We start from the raw sequence: 12,331 nt of genomic DNA, 5'->3' as shown, positions 1-12,331 counted from the left end.
GCCTTTAAAACCTGTGCAATGAACAAAGTTTGGAAGAAGTTCAATTAGAAGTTCAATTTGGGTTCAACTAAACAGGGATTACGTGTTCTTTCATTTAAATTACCAGAAATAAGAAACCACGTTAGCTGTTTTTTTGCCTTTTTGTTTTTAATGCAAAAGTTGCTTTGCTACCCACCTTAACTCTGGCTAAACCTACCCTCTGAACTCTGAGAGCGACAACGTGACCAGCTACATCTGTGTAGTCCCTTTCAAGGAGCTGGGTCTGGGACTGAGTGAAGAGCAGGTGTCTGAAGAGGAGGCACACAATCTCACAGATGGCTTCAGCTTGCCTGCGCTCAAGGTAATCTCTCCTAGAAGAACAGGCACATCCACAATGGCTCAGCGTGAAATTTTTTTTCAGTTGTCATGAGGCCATTTGGCTTGTGTATACTAGCCTGTAGTAGCACAGTCAACTGAGGAAGGAGGTAAAATTTGTCTCATATCATGTGTTTCTACATGTATTGGCATTACATGATTTCTTTTTGCATGTATTTGAAGAGAAGTTGCACAATACAACACGAGGATTTTGTTCTGTCAATCATACAAATTCAAGTCAGTGTTTTATAATCAGCTTGATCAACCTCCTTCTTAAACCTGAGCTTTTGTTCTTTGATTTCACGATTCCAGACAAATAAAATATTTTTCAGGTTTGTACTTAAATCTTTTTAATCAATTGCTTGACTTTAATAAAAAGAGAGACATCCAAAGATGTAAATTAGTTGTAATTGTTAAAGGGAATAGATGCATTTGGCTACACAGAGAAGGATAATTCATAAGCCTGGACCCCCTGCTGCCATGATCCAGTGAAGTTCTTTGATCTTTGAAAAGATGTTTAACTGAGCAGAATGACAATCATTTAATGGCCTTTTTAATCTATTTTGTTTTGAGATGTTAAGTATTTTTAATGTGCTTGAGTAAATGTTCGCAATTAGATCTAATTTGAATGCAAACCTTCTATGCTCTAGTGGTTCTGTGCCTAGGCGGTTCCATTTTACTCTTTTTTTTTAATGGAAAATTCCATTATTATGTGACTTCTTTGTTTTTATGAGGTTGGCTCATGTTGCATTTTATTCACGTAATTTCTAGGCCTTGATTTCTTTTCTTCTGACCGTAAATGGCACCAGCAATAGTAGTTGCAAAGCTTTGAGGTTTTGTCTAATTGGTTGTAAGCTATGTGCTACATCAGATGTATGTTTTGGGGATTTTTTCTTGCCTTTTAATGAGCTGAACTTCTAATTACAGTCACACAAGCCAACTTACCCAGTTCTCTTTAAGCTCGAGAAGTCAATTAGAGTTGCCGAAGCTTGTAAACTAAGACTTTGTTTACTTGCAATTTGCAGTGATTTCACTGAAATCTGTTTTAATTAAACTGGTTGGAATACTTTCTGGGTAGAGTTAAACTCACAACTAGAAAATCTGAATTTGCCTTAACTGATGACAGTGGTGTAGGCTGGGTGTGGTGTAGTTGAGTCAAGCTAAATTAACATAAATCTAAGCAGATTTGTACTGTAGTAACAAAATAGTTAGATAACCTTGGGGCATATTTGTATTGCGAGCCCTGGATCTACGTGTAGTCCTCTTTTTTTTTTCTTTTTTTTTTTTTTTTTCCTTTGAGAGCACTTTCCGTTATTTTAAAATGAAGGTAAAATACAGACATGTATAAGATTCAATGAATATTTTTATTTTCATTCAAGCCCATGCCTAGGCCATATGACCAATGTAGCCTATGTGTTTTGGCTACCTTGTCCTTGAACTAAACCAGTTTAAAGAGTAAAATTTTTTGGCATGAAAATAAATACTGATCCCAGCTGTGAAGAGCCAGTTGGATGTTTTGTGTGAAGTCTGAATACAGATAAAAATCATCAAAATTTATGGCTAGAACAAACTATTTTCAACCTGAAATACATCTGGAATTGCCTTTTCTCTCATCCTTTGTACCTTTTTTCAGGTGGATTTTGAGTTGTTGTTTTCATTTCCTGAAGTTCACTACTTTTGTGTGCTACCTTTCCACTGCTTTTACCTTCTGTCTGGAGGAAGGGTTTAGTTGTCTTTTGTGTTCATTATAACCTGAGCTCTTGACTCTTTATCCGAGGTACCACACCTTCAGAGACACTTAGGTAATTCCTGCCAATTTGTTTGCTTCCTCCACCCCCTACTTTCCTAACCTCACTTGGCTTGTGGTGGGTTTTTTTGTTGCTGTTGTTTTTTAACACCTAGCCAAATCATTCTTGCATGTGTGCTCTTCATTCAGTTCATCTCAAACTCTGTTATTTCTTCTCATAAACATCTTTTCTTAATTGATATTTTTTTTCCTTCTGGAATATTATGTCATTTCACATCCAGGTGTTTTTGATACATCTTTGGGTATATCTGACCGCATTGATCTGAAGGCATTTATTTTTTGTGTGTTATTGTTTTGAGTGTTTTGCTCTTGATTGTTCTGCACTGAAAAAGAAATATTACTCGTCAATAGTAGTAAGAGTGCAAAGTTGTACGTATCTCATTGCAAGTCCTGTAGATTTAAAAATATGTATATATCTGAACAAGTAATTTGTTAGTCCTATTCTGTAGCAGAGAAAAAGGCATGGTGAATAATTTGTCTTCCTTAGTCTGGAATGCTTGGGAATAGGTTTCAGACTACACCTTGTATTTAGATGAAGTTGATCCTTGTCAATAAGGACTGATATTGCAGAGTAAAGTGTTATAACCTATCCTTTTATTTTAGAGGTATAAGATACTACTGTTCTGTCATGGTCTATGAAGACGATGGTCTTCCATAAACAAAGAAAACAGATCTTTTCATTGCATTTGAAGTGGAAGTTTCTGAGAAACCAAAGTTGTGGGTTTGCTTGTTCCCAAATTGCCTGACCTCTTTTGTACCATATATAATATTGTGAATTGAATCGTCTCTTCACATAGCGTGGGGTCTTTCCCTCCCTTAATGGCATTGGTGACATTTCTCACTTTGGCTGCAAAAATAAGTGAGTTAGCAGCTCAGCTTTCTCCAGAAGTAGAATGTTTTTTGTTGAAGTACAGTGCAATTAGACTCATGTTTCAGGGTTGGGTGTGGGCCAAGGCAGTAGTTAGTAAGTAGATCATAAAACTGATAGCTTGGTGTTATAAAGGAAAAAATGTCTTTGCTACCACTGGAATTTTGGCTGCTATTTGTAAGCTGTAGGGTATTTGGAGATTATAGCAAATAATGAGACTACCTGGTGAGAATATGAAATTGTAGGTCTCTGACAACCTTTTGAAGATAATTGCATGTAATGGACTTCATGAAAGAATTAACAGTCACCTAAGGTTCACAAGATCTGAACTCACGTGGTCTGGGATACCCTTCAAAAACATGAAGCGGATTTTCTCAGTTTTTCAGAGCTGCTGCAGTGGGCCGAGGAATGTTTTTGCATTCTATATCTGTACATGTATTTTGGAAGCTGGCTGTATTCCAGGCGCACAGAGCTAACCTCACCCTGTCTTACAGGTTCTGTTTCAGCTCTGGGTAGGGCAGAGTTCAGAATTCTTCAGGAGGCTGGTACTGCTCCTCTCGCCAGCCAATGCGTCCCCCAAGCCCTTGATCTCCCCTGAACGGCTGCCTCATCATATCTTGTCTGATGTGACTCAAGGCCTACCTCATACACATGCTGCCTGCTTGGAGGAGCTAAAGCGAAGCTATGAGTTTTATCGGTACTTTGAAACTCAGCATCAGTCGGGTTTCGAGCGGCCAGCCAGAACAAAGCAGAGGTCAAGGGAGTTGAACAGTCTTCAAACAGCAGTACGCAGCTTGCAGCTTCATCTGAAGGCACTGCTGAATGAGTAAGTTTACACATGAATTAGGAGAACATGCCTGTGGGAAGAAGGCTTCTAACTCAAGTTCTCTGAGTTGTCAGTTTATATCCCAGATTAGAAAGAAAAAATGCAGATACCTATAGTCATTGCAAGTAATTCATGCCTGTTCTGTTCATAACTGATTCTACTGAAGATGTCGGTTTCCAAGGCACTAGCTCCACTTTAAAAGATGTTATTTGACAGTAGAATTCTCTCAACAGTGCTTGAAAAAGTATTTCACCACTTACAATCTCATGCTCTGCCTATTGCTGTGTCTGAACTTTCAGCTATGTCACCTACTAGGCGTGTCTTAACATAGAGTTTGGTCAAAGAGCCTTGGTTCAATGTGGAATCTGCTATTGTTTCCTGGTTATTCTTTAGATACCTGGTGACAAAATCAAAGGCGATCAGTGCATTAATATCTCTTTGCTTTTGTCACTTCCTTGAAAAAAAAAAAAGAATAAACATCTTTAATTGATTTTGTAACATACCAAATGCTATATAAGTTCAGCTCATAGTAACTATCTAGTAAATATTTTTAAGGTTTCATCACTGCCTTGGTGAAATAGTTGAAACTGTTCTACACTTTTAATCTTACTTCCAAGAATTACTGTAATGAGTGTAGGTGAACAGTGTATCTTGATGTGGAGGATATTATTTTTAAAACAGTGGGGCATCTTTGAGGAGTTGGCTAAACTAGATCTTGAGAATCTGAATAAAATAACATTAATTAGATTACATGCTTGAAGAATGGTAAAGTCAAATATTTATTATTATTTTTTTTTGCTCATTTTATTACTTAGGGTAATAATTCTTGAGGATGAACTTGAAAAACTTGTTAGCACTAAGGAGACGCCTGAATTGACAACGGAAGCCCATCAGGTTCTGGAACAAAAACTAAAGTTTATTCAGCCTCATATGCAGGCAAGCAACAGCTGCTGGGAAGAAGCCATTTCTCAGGTGGAAAAAATGGGTGGAAAAAATCCAAATAAAAAAGGTAAATATGAGAGTTTAATTTGGCAACTAACGCAATACACTTTAGAGATGGAATGGTCAAATGCATCAAAAACTGCATTCAGACTGTGTATCTGAATTTTAGCTAGAGAGGTTTTAAAACCATACAGTTTGAAAAGCTGTATGTGTGTCAGGCTTTTTCATTGTGATGACCTTGAAGCTTTTGTTTCAGCAAAAAATATAAACATGCTGTCTGTTAGACATGTGGGTTCAGATTGTACATTTCTAAGTGTAGACTAATAGTAGCTTTTTGCCTATGAATGGTGAATGACACGTTGAATGGGTAGGATTTTGATTAATCATCCTTGAGATTTTCTTGTATTTATCACATTAAAATAAGGTAATTGAAATTACAATTACCTTTTCATGAAACTTTATTGACACTGATGTTTCCTGAAACATTTTGAATTGTAGAGTATGTATTGAGCATATAATACCTGTTTACCTTCTCTCTCAGAGAGAGGGAGCTAATCTGTGTGCTTAGAAGTCATGTGAGCAGCACATCCCAAAGTTTTGCCTTATGTCCCTCATCTTAGTGCCCTGTACTGCCCATGCTGTTATCCTTGTGAATCACATCTAGCTTAAGTAATTGAAGTGAACTTAGGCTCTCCTGACATAGAGTTGAACATATAATTTCTAATCTTTTTTTTTCCAGGAGTGTCTTTATTGGCCTAGAAAGGTACATCTCAGCATCTGAATAATGCTGGTAATTGAGAACACATTAGGAAAATTATGACTTGGGATATATCAGCAAGTTACCTACAGAAATCCAAAACTGTAGTGAGCTAAGCTCTTAATTATATATAGGTGGTGTATCCAGTAGGTGGATGAATATTGCTGTGGGCCAAAAGATGTCCAAGCTGACCTTCTTCATCAGAACTGGGAGCACTAGCGAGTCTACTGCCTACACAGACCAGGGTTCCATGCAGGTCCAGACATGGTGTAACAAAATTTGTGTGTACTTTGCCTAATTGTCCAGTCTTGTGATTTCCTCTCGCAGCTCTGTAAAACAATCAGTGAAGATATTGGATGTAGTTTGATACATTTGCGTGTATTAGCCTGTTGTGTTTTGTTGATGCCCTCTACAACCAGGAGTTCCCCTGATCTGTTTTTCTCCCCTTTTCTTAAATGTTCTTTCTAGACTACATGCCATAGTATTTTTAGTTTTTTTAGTTATGTTTTTACCTTGTTTATGACTTTGCACAGCAGGGACTGTTCTTGTGACTTGTGTCCTTCTAAAGTCTTATAAAAAATGACTTAGTCTATGACTTAGAGAAAAGGGATTGTGTGAGAAATTAAATTAAAAAAAGAAATCTTTCACTTTCTGTTTTTTCCAGTGACTTTCCTGGAAATGTGTGGGGTTTGAATCTCTATTTTGCAACAGGTTTACTGAGTTACTCCACATGAACTACTTTTGAATTAGGTTGGTTGGAGAAAATTGTTTTTATGTGGCTACATTTGACTTTTCTAGTGTATTTCTGTGCAGTTCGGCTTCTGTGAGTTGAACTTTTCAAGCTGTGCATGAAATCAGATATAATTCTTCTGATCTCTTTCTGCACATCTTAACAGCTGGTCTGTCGGTCATGATTATGTGAATTACTTCATTAAATTATGTCTGAGGCTTTTTTCAATGCTTCCTGAAAGCACTTTGAAAGAAGATACCTCCCTGCTGAAATAATGTAACAGCTAAGCACATCTTTTGTTTTTACATAGTGTTATGTAAAATCAAATGAATTATTTTTACAAGAGCAGTAGCAAGAACCCTATCATAGTACAGCTTTGTGTCAAGTGGATGCCCAATGCTTTTGGTGTAATAAATTTAATGGTGTTTAGTTCAACTAACCATAGCAGAGCAGTAGAAATGCCATTTTCAACATCAGTTTTGAACAGCGATGAAGAAGGAGCTGTTCTTGATGGTTTAGATTCAGTTTTGAGAGGAAATATTGCATAACTTAAAAGCTATAAATAGCGAATATTTTTACCAGTAACTTATAATTGTGCTTAGTATTAAAACAAAGTCAATCCTTTTTGCTTCTTCATCTGAAACTGAAAAGGGTATGCAGTATTTAAATTTACTATTTCCTTGGGTTTGGATCTTACCACAATTATGTACTGAGCAAAAATGTAGCTTTGCTTTCCCTTCTTGGTTCGTGCTGCTCTCAGCATGGGTAAGGAGTAGACAGCACACAGCCCACCAGCTGCAGCAGCCAAGGGCCCATGTTGCTCCGTGGAGAGGAGTAAATGGGGAACTCGCTGCTCTTTCCAGCATCAAAATGCTTTTGCTGAATTATGCATTGAAAGTTTCCATCCACTGCTTTGAACTGTTATCTGTCCTAGTTGTGGCATCCTAGGTAGCTGCCTGTCGCTTATTTTCAGAGCAGTTTTGCATATTTTTGTTTTCTGTGTAAACATATGGATCTCAGTCCAGAATCTCATACTTCTTGCTCTAGATCATTCTATGTTAAAGCAGGTTTCTTACAGATATATTAAATAATTCTTTTTGTTAAACTCTGTCAAAGACATTTAGGTCTAACTGATTGAACATTCAGACACTCCCAGCAGCCTTTCATGAATGGTGAAACTGGCATGTATTGTAGCCTATGGTATAGTAACCACTATAGTAACGAATGTCGTGTGACTACTTTTGTTTACAGGACTCTTCAGTATTTCTACCACCAGTCCTGTTAGTCACTGATCCTGCCACGTTCAGAACAGAGCCTGAGAGGAAGTGGTGTTTTAGCAACTTTAGGGGAATTCATCTCTACTTGAAAGCATGGGGCAATGATAGACTTATGGAAACACATCAATCTCTACTTGTTTTAAACATTAGTTGATTCTAGACTTTCAGCCAGCTTCTGTGTATCCATTCACCTCTTTTCTTCACGCACAAAACTGATTTATCACTTGAGGCCTCAATGATTCAAGCATACAATGATCTGCCGTTACTTTTACAGAACACCTTTTATGGCTAGTTACTGTTGTTTTAACAGTTTTTGAAATAATGGCCCTCAAACAGTTTAAATTCCATCCTTTTTTCCTTTTAGAAAGAAAGAACTGTCTCTACATTTGCAAATGTATATAACTTTTTTAGATTTTTTGTACCATAGTACTCTGTTGCAAGCTCCTGGTTTTTGCAGTCCTTTGATCCATTGGAGAGGAACTAAAGCAGCATCTTTAGTTAAACACTGTGAATTCATGATCTTGAAACATATCCTTAGAAATGTTATCCTCCCATACAGACGACAAATACAGCAGCCTGTACATATTAGAGCAGCTGTTTTACTCTTCTGATTTAAGAAGGCAAGTTTATTGCTGGTAATTTTCATAGTACTCTTTAAAATTTGTCTTCATACCTTCAGAAGCATATTTTTATTGTTGCTATTATTGTTATTATTAAAATGTTTTTATTCCAAGGCACAGCTATGTAATGGACAAATCATCTTGATATTTGTAAAATAATTAGCTCAGGTCAGTTTTCCACTTCAGATTTCACTATGTGCTTCCCCTTTCTTTTAAATGATCACTGCATTTAGATACATGTGGAGTGTCAAATCTGCAGCTCAACCAAAGCAACTAGGGAATTAAATATTTTCCTTGTTTGCAAAAGCAGGTAACTGAGCACCAGTAGAGTCATTGTTAATGTGACTGCCTACTTTCAGAATACCATCCCGAAGTATGCAATATATAGATAAGGAATTGAGAATAAGAGTGGGTGGGGTTTGGCAAGGCTACCTAGCCCATTTCTCTTCTCAGGGGTAAATTAGTACTTGTGCCATGTGTGAGTAAATGTTTGCCTGCTCTTAAAAACTTCTCTTTAGAGACATTTTACAGTATTTCCAGGCATCTATTCCAGCACTTAAGTCTCCTTACCAGCAGAAGTTTTTTTCTTGTATTGAATATAAATCTCTCTTGCTGCAATTAAAAAAACAGTGCTTTTGATCCACCCACAATGGAAATCCATTTCTTCTTTATAGCCCTCTCTTACATATTTGAAGACAACTGATAACATTTCTGTCTTCTCTGCATAACCCTGTCTCCTTCAAATCTATGACGATTATACTTTATGTAGCCCTCTGATCATTTCAGCTGTTTTTCTCCAGCCACCCTTTAGCTGGTCTACAAGATTATTGAATGGGGGAGCCTCAGCCTGGGCACAATGTTCCATCCACAGCCTGATCAGTGCCAAGGAGAGCAGAAAAGTGATTTCCTGTGTCTAACAATCCGTGCTGCTGTTTATATGTACTATTATGTAGTCTGGCTTTTTGCTTGCAGCAGGGTATAATTGACTAGCTTCCTCAGATCTTTTTCTCAGTGCTGCTACCCAGTCAGTCATATATTTGTGCATTTGACTATTCAAAGACACAAAATGTCACAGCCACTGTCACTGGACTCTGTATCTGAAATCCAGTTCTTCCTGGGGTGTCTCTAATTTTCCAGTATTATTTTTTTATTCTACCCATCAATATCCTTGCAGGTCATCCTTATGGCAGCAGATTTAATTAGATTAAACACTTCTGGTGTGTGGTGTTTTTTTGTTTTTGTTTTTAACCCGTTGGAAATGTTGAAGAGTATTGGACTTGGGGCAAATCCTCACTAAGTGTATTGTTCCTGTCTGAAAATGGTAACTATGTTATTTATCCAGGAGATAAACAACACCTAGTATCAAATCTTCTAGCCTAGGTATTTTGTTTAAAAGTATGTATTGACACTGTGTCAAAAGCCATACTGGAAACAAAATGCAGGATGTCTTTGACTTCTTTCTATTTTAAGGATAATGGAATGTCTTGACATCTTCTGTTCTCAATAAACCCACACTGGCTGTCGTTTACCGCCTTGCTGCCTTCCTAGTAGCTTTCTATAAGTTTTGCTTATTTTTTTTTCCCAGTATTTTCCAATTATTTGAAGCTGATTTGCCTATAATTTGCCATCTCGTATTTTACTTCTGCATTTAAACTTGGGCAACAAATCTATTTTCTGTTTTTACAGATTTTTGTCTGTCTTCTGCAGTCTTTCAAAGCCTATTAAAAAAATTGACATCTGTTAGTTGAAATAGTATAGTTCAAGGTGAGTTTATTGAGACCCAGCTTATATCAGAGAACACTTAAGTGTCTTAGCTATTTTAACATAGTATTTCAATGTATTCTAATCAACCTTCTGACTATTTTTTCATATGTGCCAATCCTGTCTAGTGAAAAGGCCTGGACCCTGCCTGAGCAAGTCAAAAATATTACTCAACGCTCAAAATTTTTCCTTTTTTTTTTCTTCATTGCTTTCTTTCCTTTCCCCTAAAGGCAAGCTTGAAGCTTTCTGTGACAACCTACAGTGTACTACAGTACCTTTAATGCAGCCTACCATATACATAGAAGACAGAGATCCAATCCCTGAAGAGCAGGTAAAAAAAAAAAAAAGGATCATTTTCAATGATGGGCTTCTTTTCTATATCCATCCCTTTTTCAGTTGTTTGTGCAGTGACTTTCTTGTCTTCTCAAGGCAGGTCAAGTAGGTAGCCAGTGCCATTTCATAAATGCACTCAGTGAAAAAATTGATGTATTCTTCCCTCTGATGATCAAAGAGGATGTATTCCCATACTGGGGGAGGGGGAAAGAAGAGCACCAGTATTCACTTGTTCTTGTATATATTGTTAAAAAAAAATGAGAAAAGGAGAGCAGCAATACAGAGTAATGTCGAAAAAAATGTGAATTGCTGAAAGGCATTACATAAAATTGAGTCCTACTTGCATATTATTGAGCTGACACAACAGCACAAGGAAGAAGCTTCTGAACAAACCAGACTGTCTTCAGTTTGTATAGTGTCCGCATTTTTGGGTACCTAAAGCAGACTGTGATGCTGAACAGCTTCATGTCATTTCCCCACTCCAGGGAAACTGCTGTGTAATGTGCTCTGTGTAATGCAATGTGTTAGGCCGTCCTGAAGAGAGGTTAGTCTTCTGTCCTAAAGCTGAGTGACAGATACATTCTGCAAGCAGATCGACACCTATGCTCTGCTCTGTCCCTCCCTTACCCTCTCCCTCCCTCACCTTCTATCAAGCCTACCTCACTTGTTTTCTCTATAGGTTTTTTTTCCCCATATCAAAGATCTGGAACTAATAACTTCACCAGCTGTCTATCATAACATAAATGGAGTTCATTTTTCTTTATACTGTAGTGTTCTTCACTGTAGTTAAATTTGGAGGCGGACTTTGCTTTTCTCCTTGATAATGATTGATATAACTTAAATTAGCATAATGCCTGACTGAGAAAGAATTGCTTATGGTGTGAATTAAATAAAAACAAAACAAACAAACAAAAAAATCAGCGTTGCTTATTTCCACCAGTCATTGTGGACTCCCTTTTTCAAGGTATATCACTCGGTCATTCTTGTGTAAGAAACTAAATCTTGGGTGACTGCAGTAGTGTTTTTAGTCCACCTTAAATGAGCGGACTTACTCCAAAATTATATAACTGAGAGTGGTGTCAGATACACTGGCTTTGTTCAAACAAGGCTCCATCCTTCTACTGCAGTTGTCTTGTGTTGAGATCACTTGGTCATGCATTGGCTTGAAGTACAGTGTCTGCACTGAAAGTGAAGATTAAAAATATGTTTTTTCTTTTTTCAGGAATTGGAAGCATATGTTGATTATTCAGATATGGACAATGAATATAATAGGGAAGCTTTTGACTGCTTTTCCCAGGAAGAGAGAGAGAGACAAAAACGAGAGAGAGAAGAATCTAAGAGGGTGTTACAGGAATTGAAATCTGTACTGGGTTTTAAAGCTTCTGAAACAGAAAGACAGAAGTGGAAGCAGCTGCTATTCAGCGACCATGGTAAGCATTGCTTTTGAAAATTAATGCCTTTCTAAGAAAGGGTAGGTGTCTGTTTACCATCAACTTCAGACTGTGTTAGAATTCAAATACTGCTCAGCTATAGCAATGCATTTGGTAGAGCTGTGTGGCCTTAGTTTTTTATTCCATCTCCTTATATTATTTGTAGCAATCATTTTACTATATATTGAAAGGAACTCAAAAGAATGTGAATTTGGCTTCAAACAAAAATATTGAGCTAAAGCTATTAAGCACAGCATAAAGAGAACTGTCAGGCTATAAACCATACAAAATGAACTGACTTTCTCTCATCGCTTTCCAGTAAACATGAATTTTAAATTGGATTCATAAATAAGTTATTTTTCAGAATTTAAAGAAACTATCAGAATTTATCCCAGACTTACAAAAATGGATAGATTAAAGTGAAGAGCTGGACTTCGAAATATTAAAGGCTCATAAAAGACTAAGATGGGCTTTTGTTTCCATGGAAGAGGGAGCATGCAGAATATATTTAAAAATAAATAAATAATACTAACAAGAAGAGTTCTTCCAAATTACTCTTTCCAATTCTGAGGACTGCTGGGTAGCTCCATCCACTTGAACTTGAAGATAAGAAAATGAAAATTTCT

General features: G+C 37.0%; 1 protein-coding gene across 7 annotated transcripts in view; it reads left to right on the top strand.

Moving 5' to 3' along the window:
* The window catches only part of VEZT (vezatin, adherens junctions transmembrane protein), a 59,843-nt gene that overhangs the window by 43,382 nt on the left and 4,130 nt on the right, over positions 1 to 12,331 (top strand). For all 7 annotated transcript variants that reach the window (XM_083806815.1, XM_083806811.1, XM_083806810.1 and 4 more), the window contains 5 exons: positions 193 to 340; positions 3,524 to 3,855; positions 4,671 to 4,864; positions 10,173 to 10,273; positions 11,498 to 11,705. In XM_083806815.1, the coding sequence (XP_083662941.1) occupies positions 193 to 340; positions 3,524 to 3,855; positions 4,671 to 4,864; positions 10,173 to 10,273; positions 11,498 to 11,705 (983 nt within the window). The remainder of the gene's footprint in view (positions 1 to 192; positions 341 to 3,523; positions 3,856 to 4,670; positions 4,865 to 10,172; positions 10,274 to 11,497; positions 11,706 to 12,331) is intronic.

This window comes from Anser anser (assembly GCF_964211835.1).
Source record: "Anser anser genome assembly, chromosome: 1".
NCBI lineage: Eukaryota > Metazoa > Chordata > Aves > Anseriformes > Anatidae > Anser > Anser anser.
Note: the sequence above shows the minus strand (reverse complement) of the source record. Positions and strands in the feature narration are given on the sequence as shown.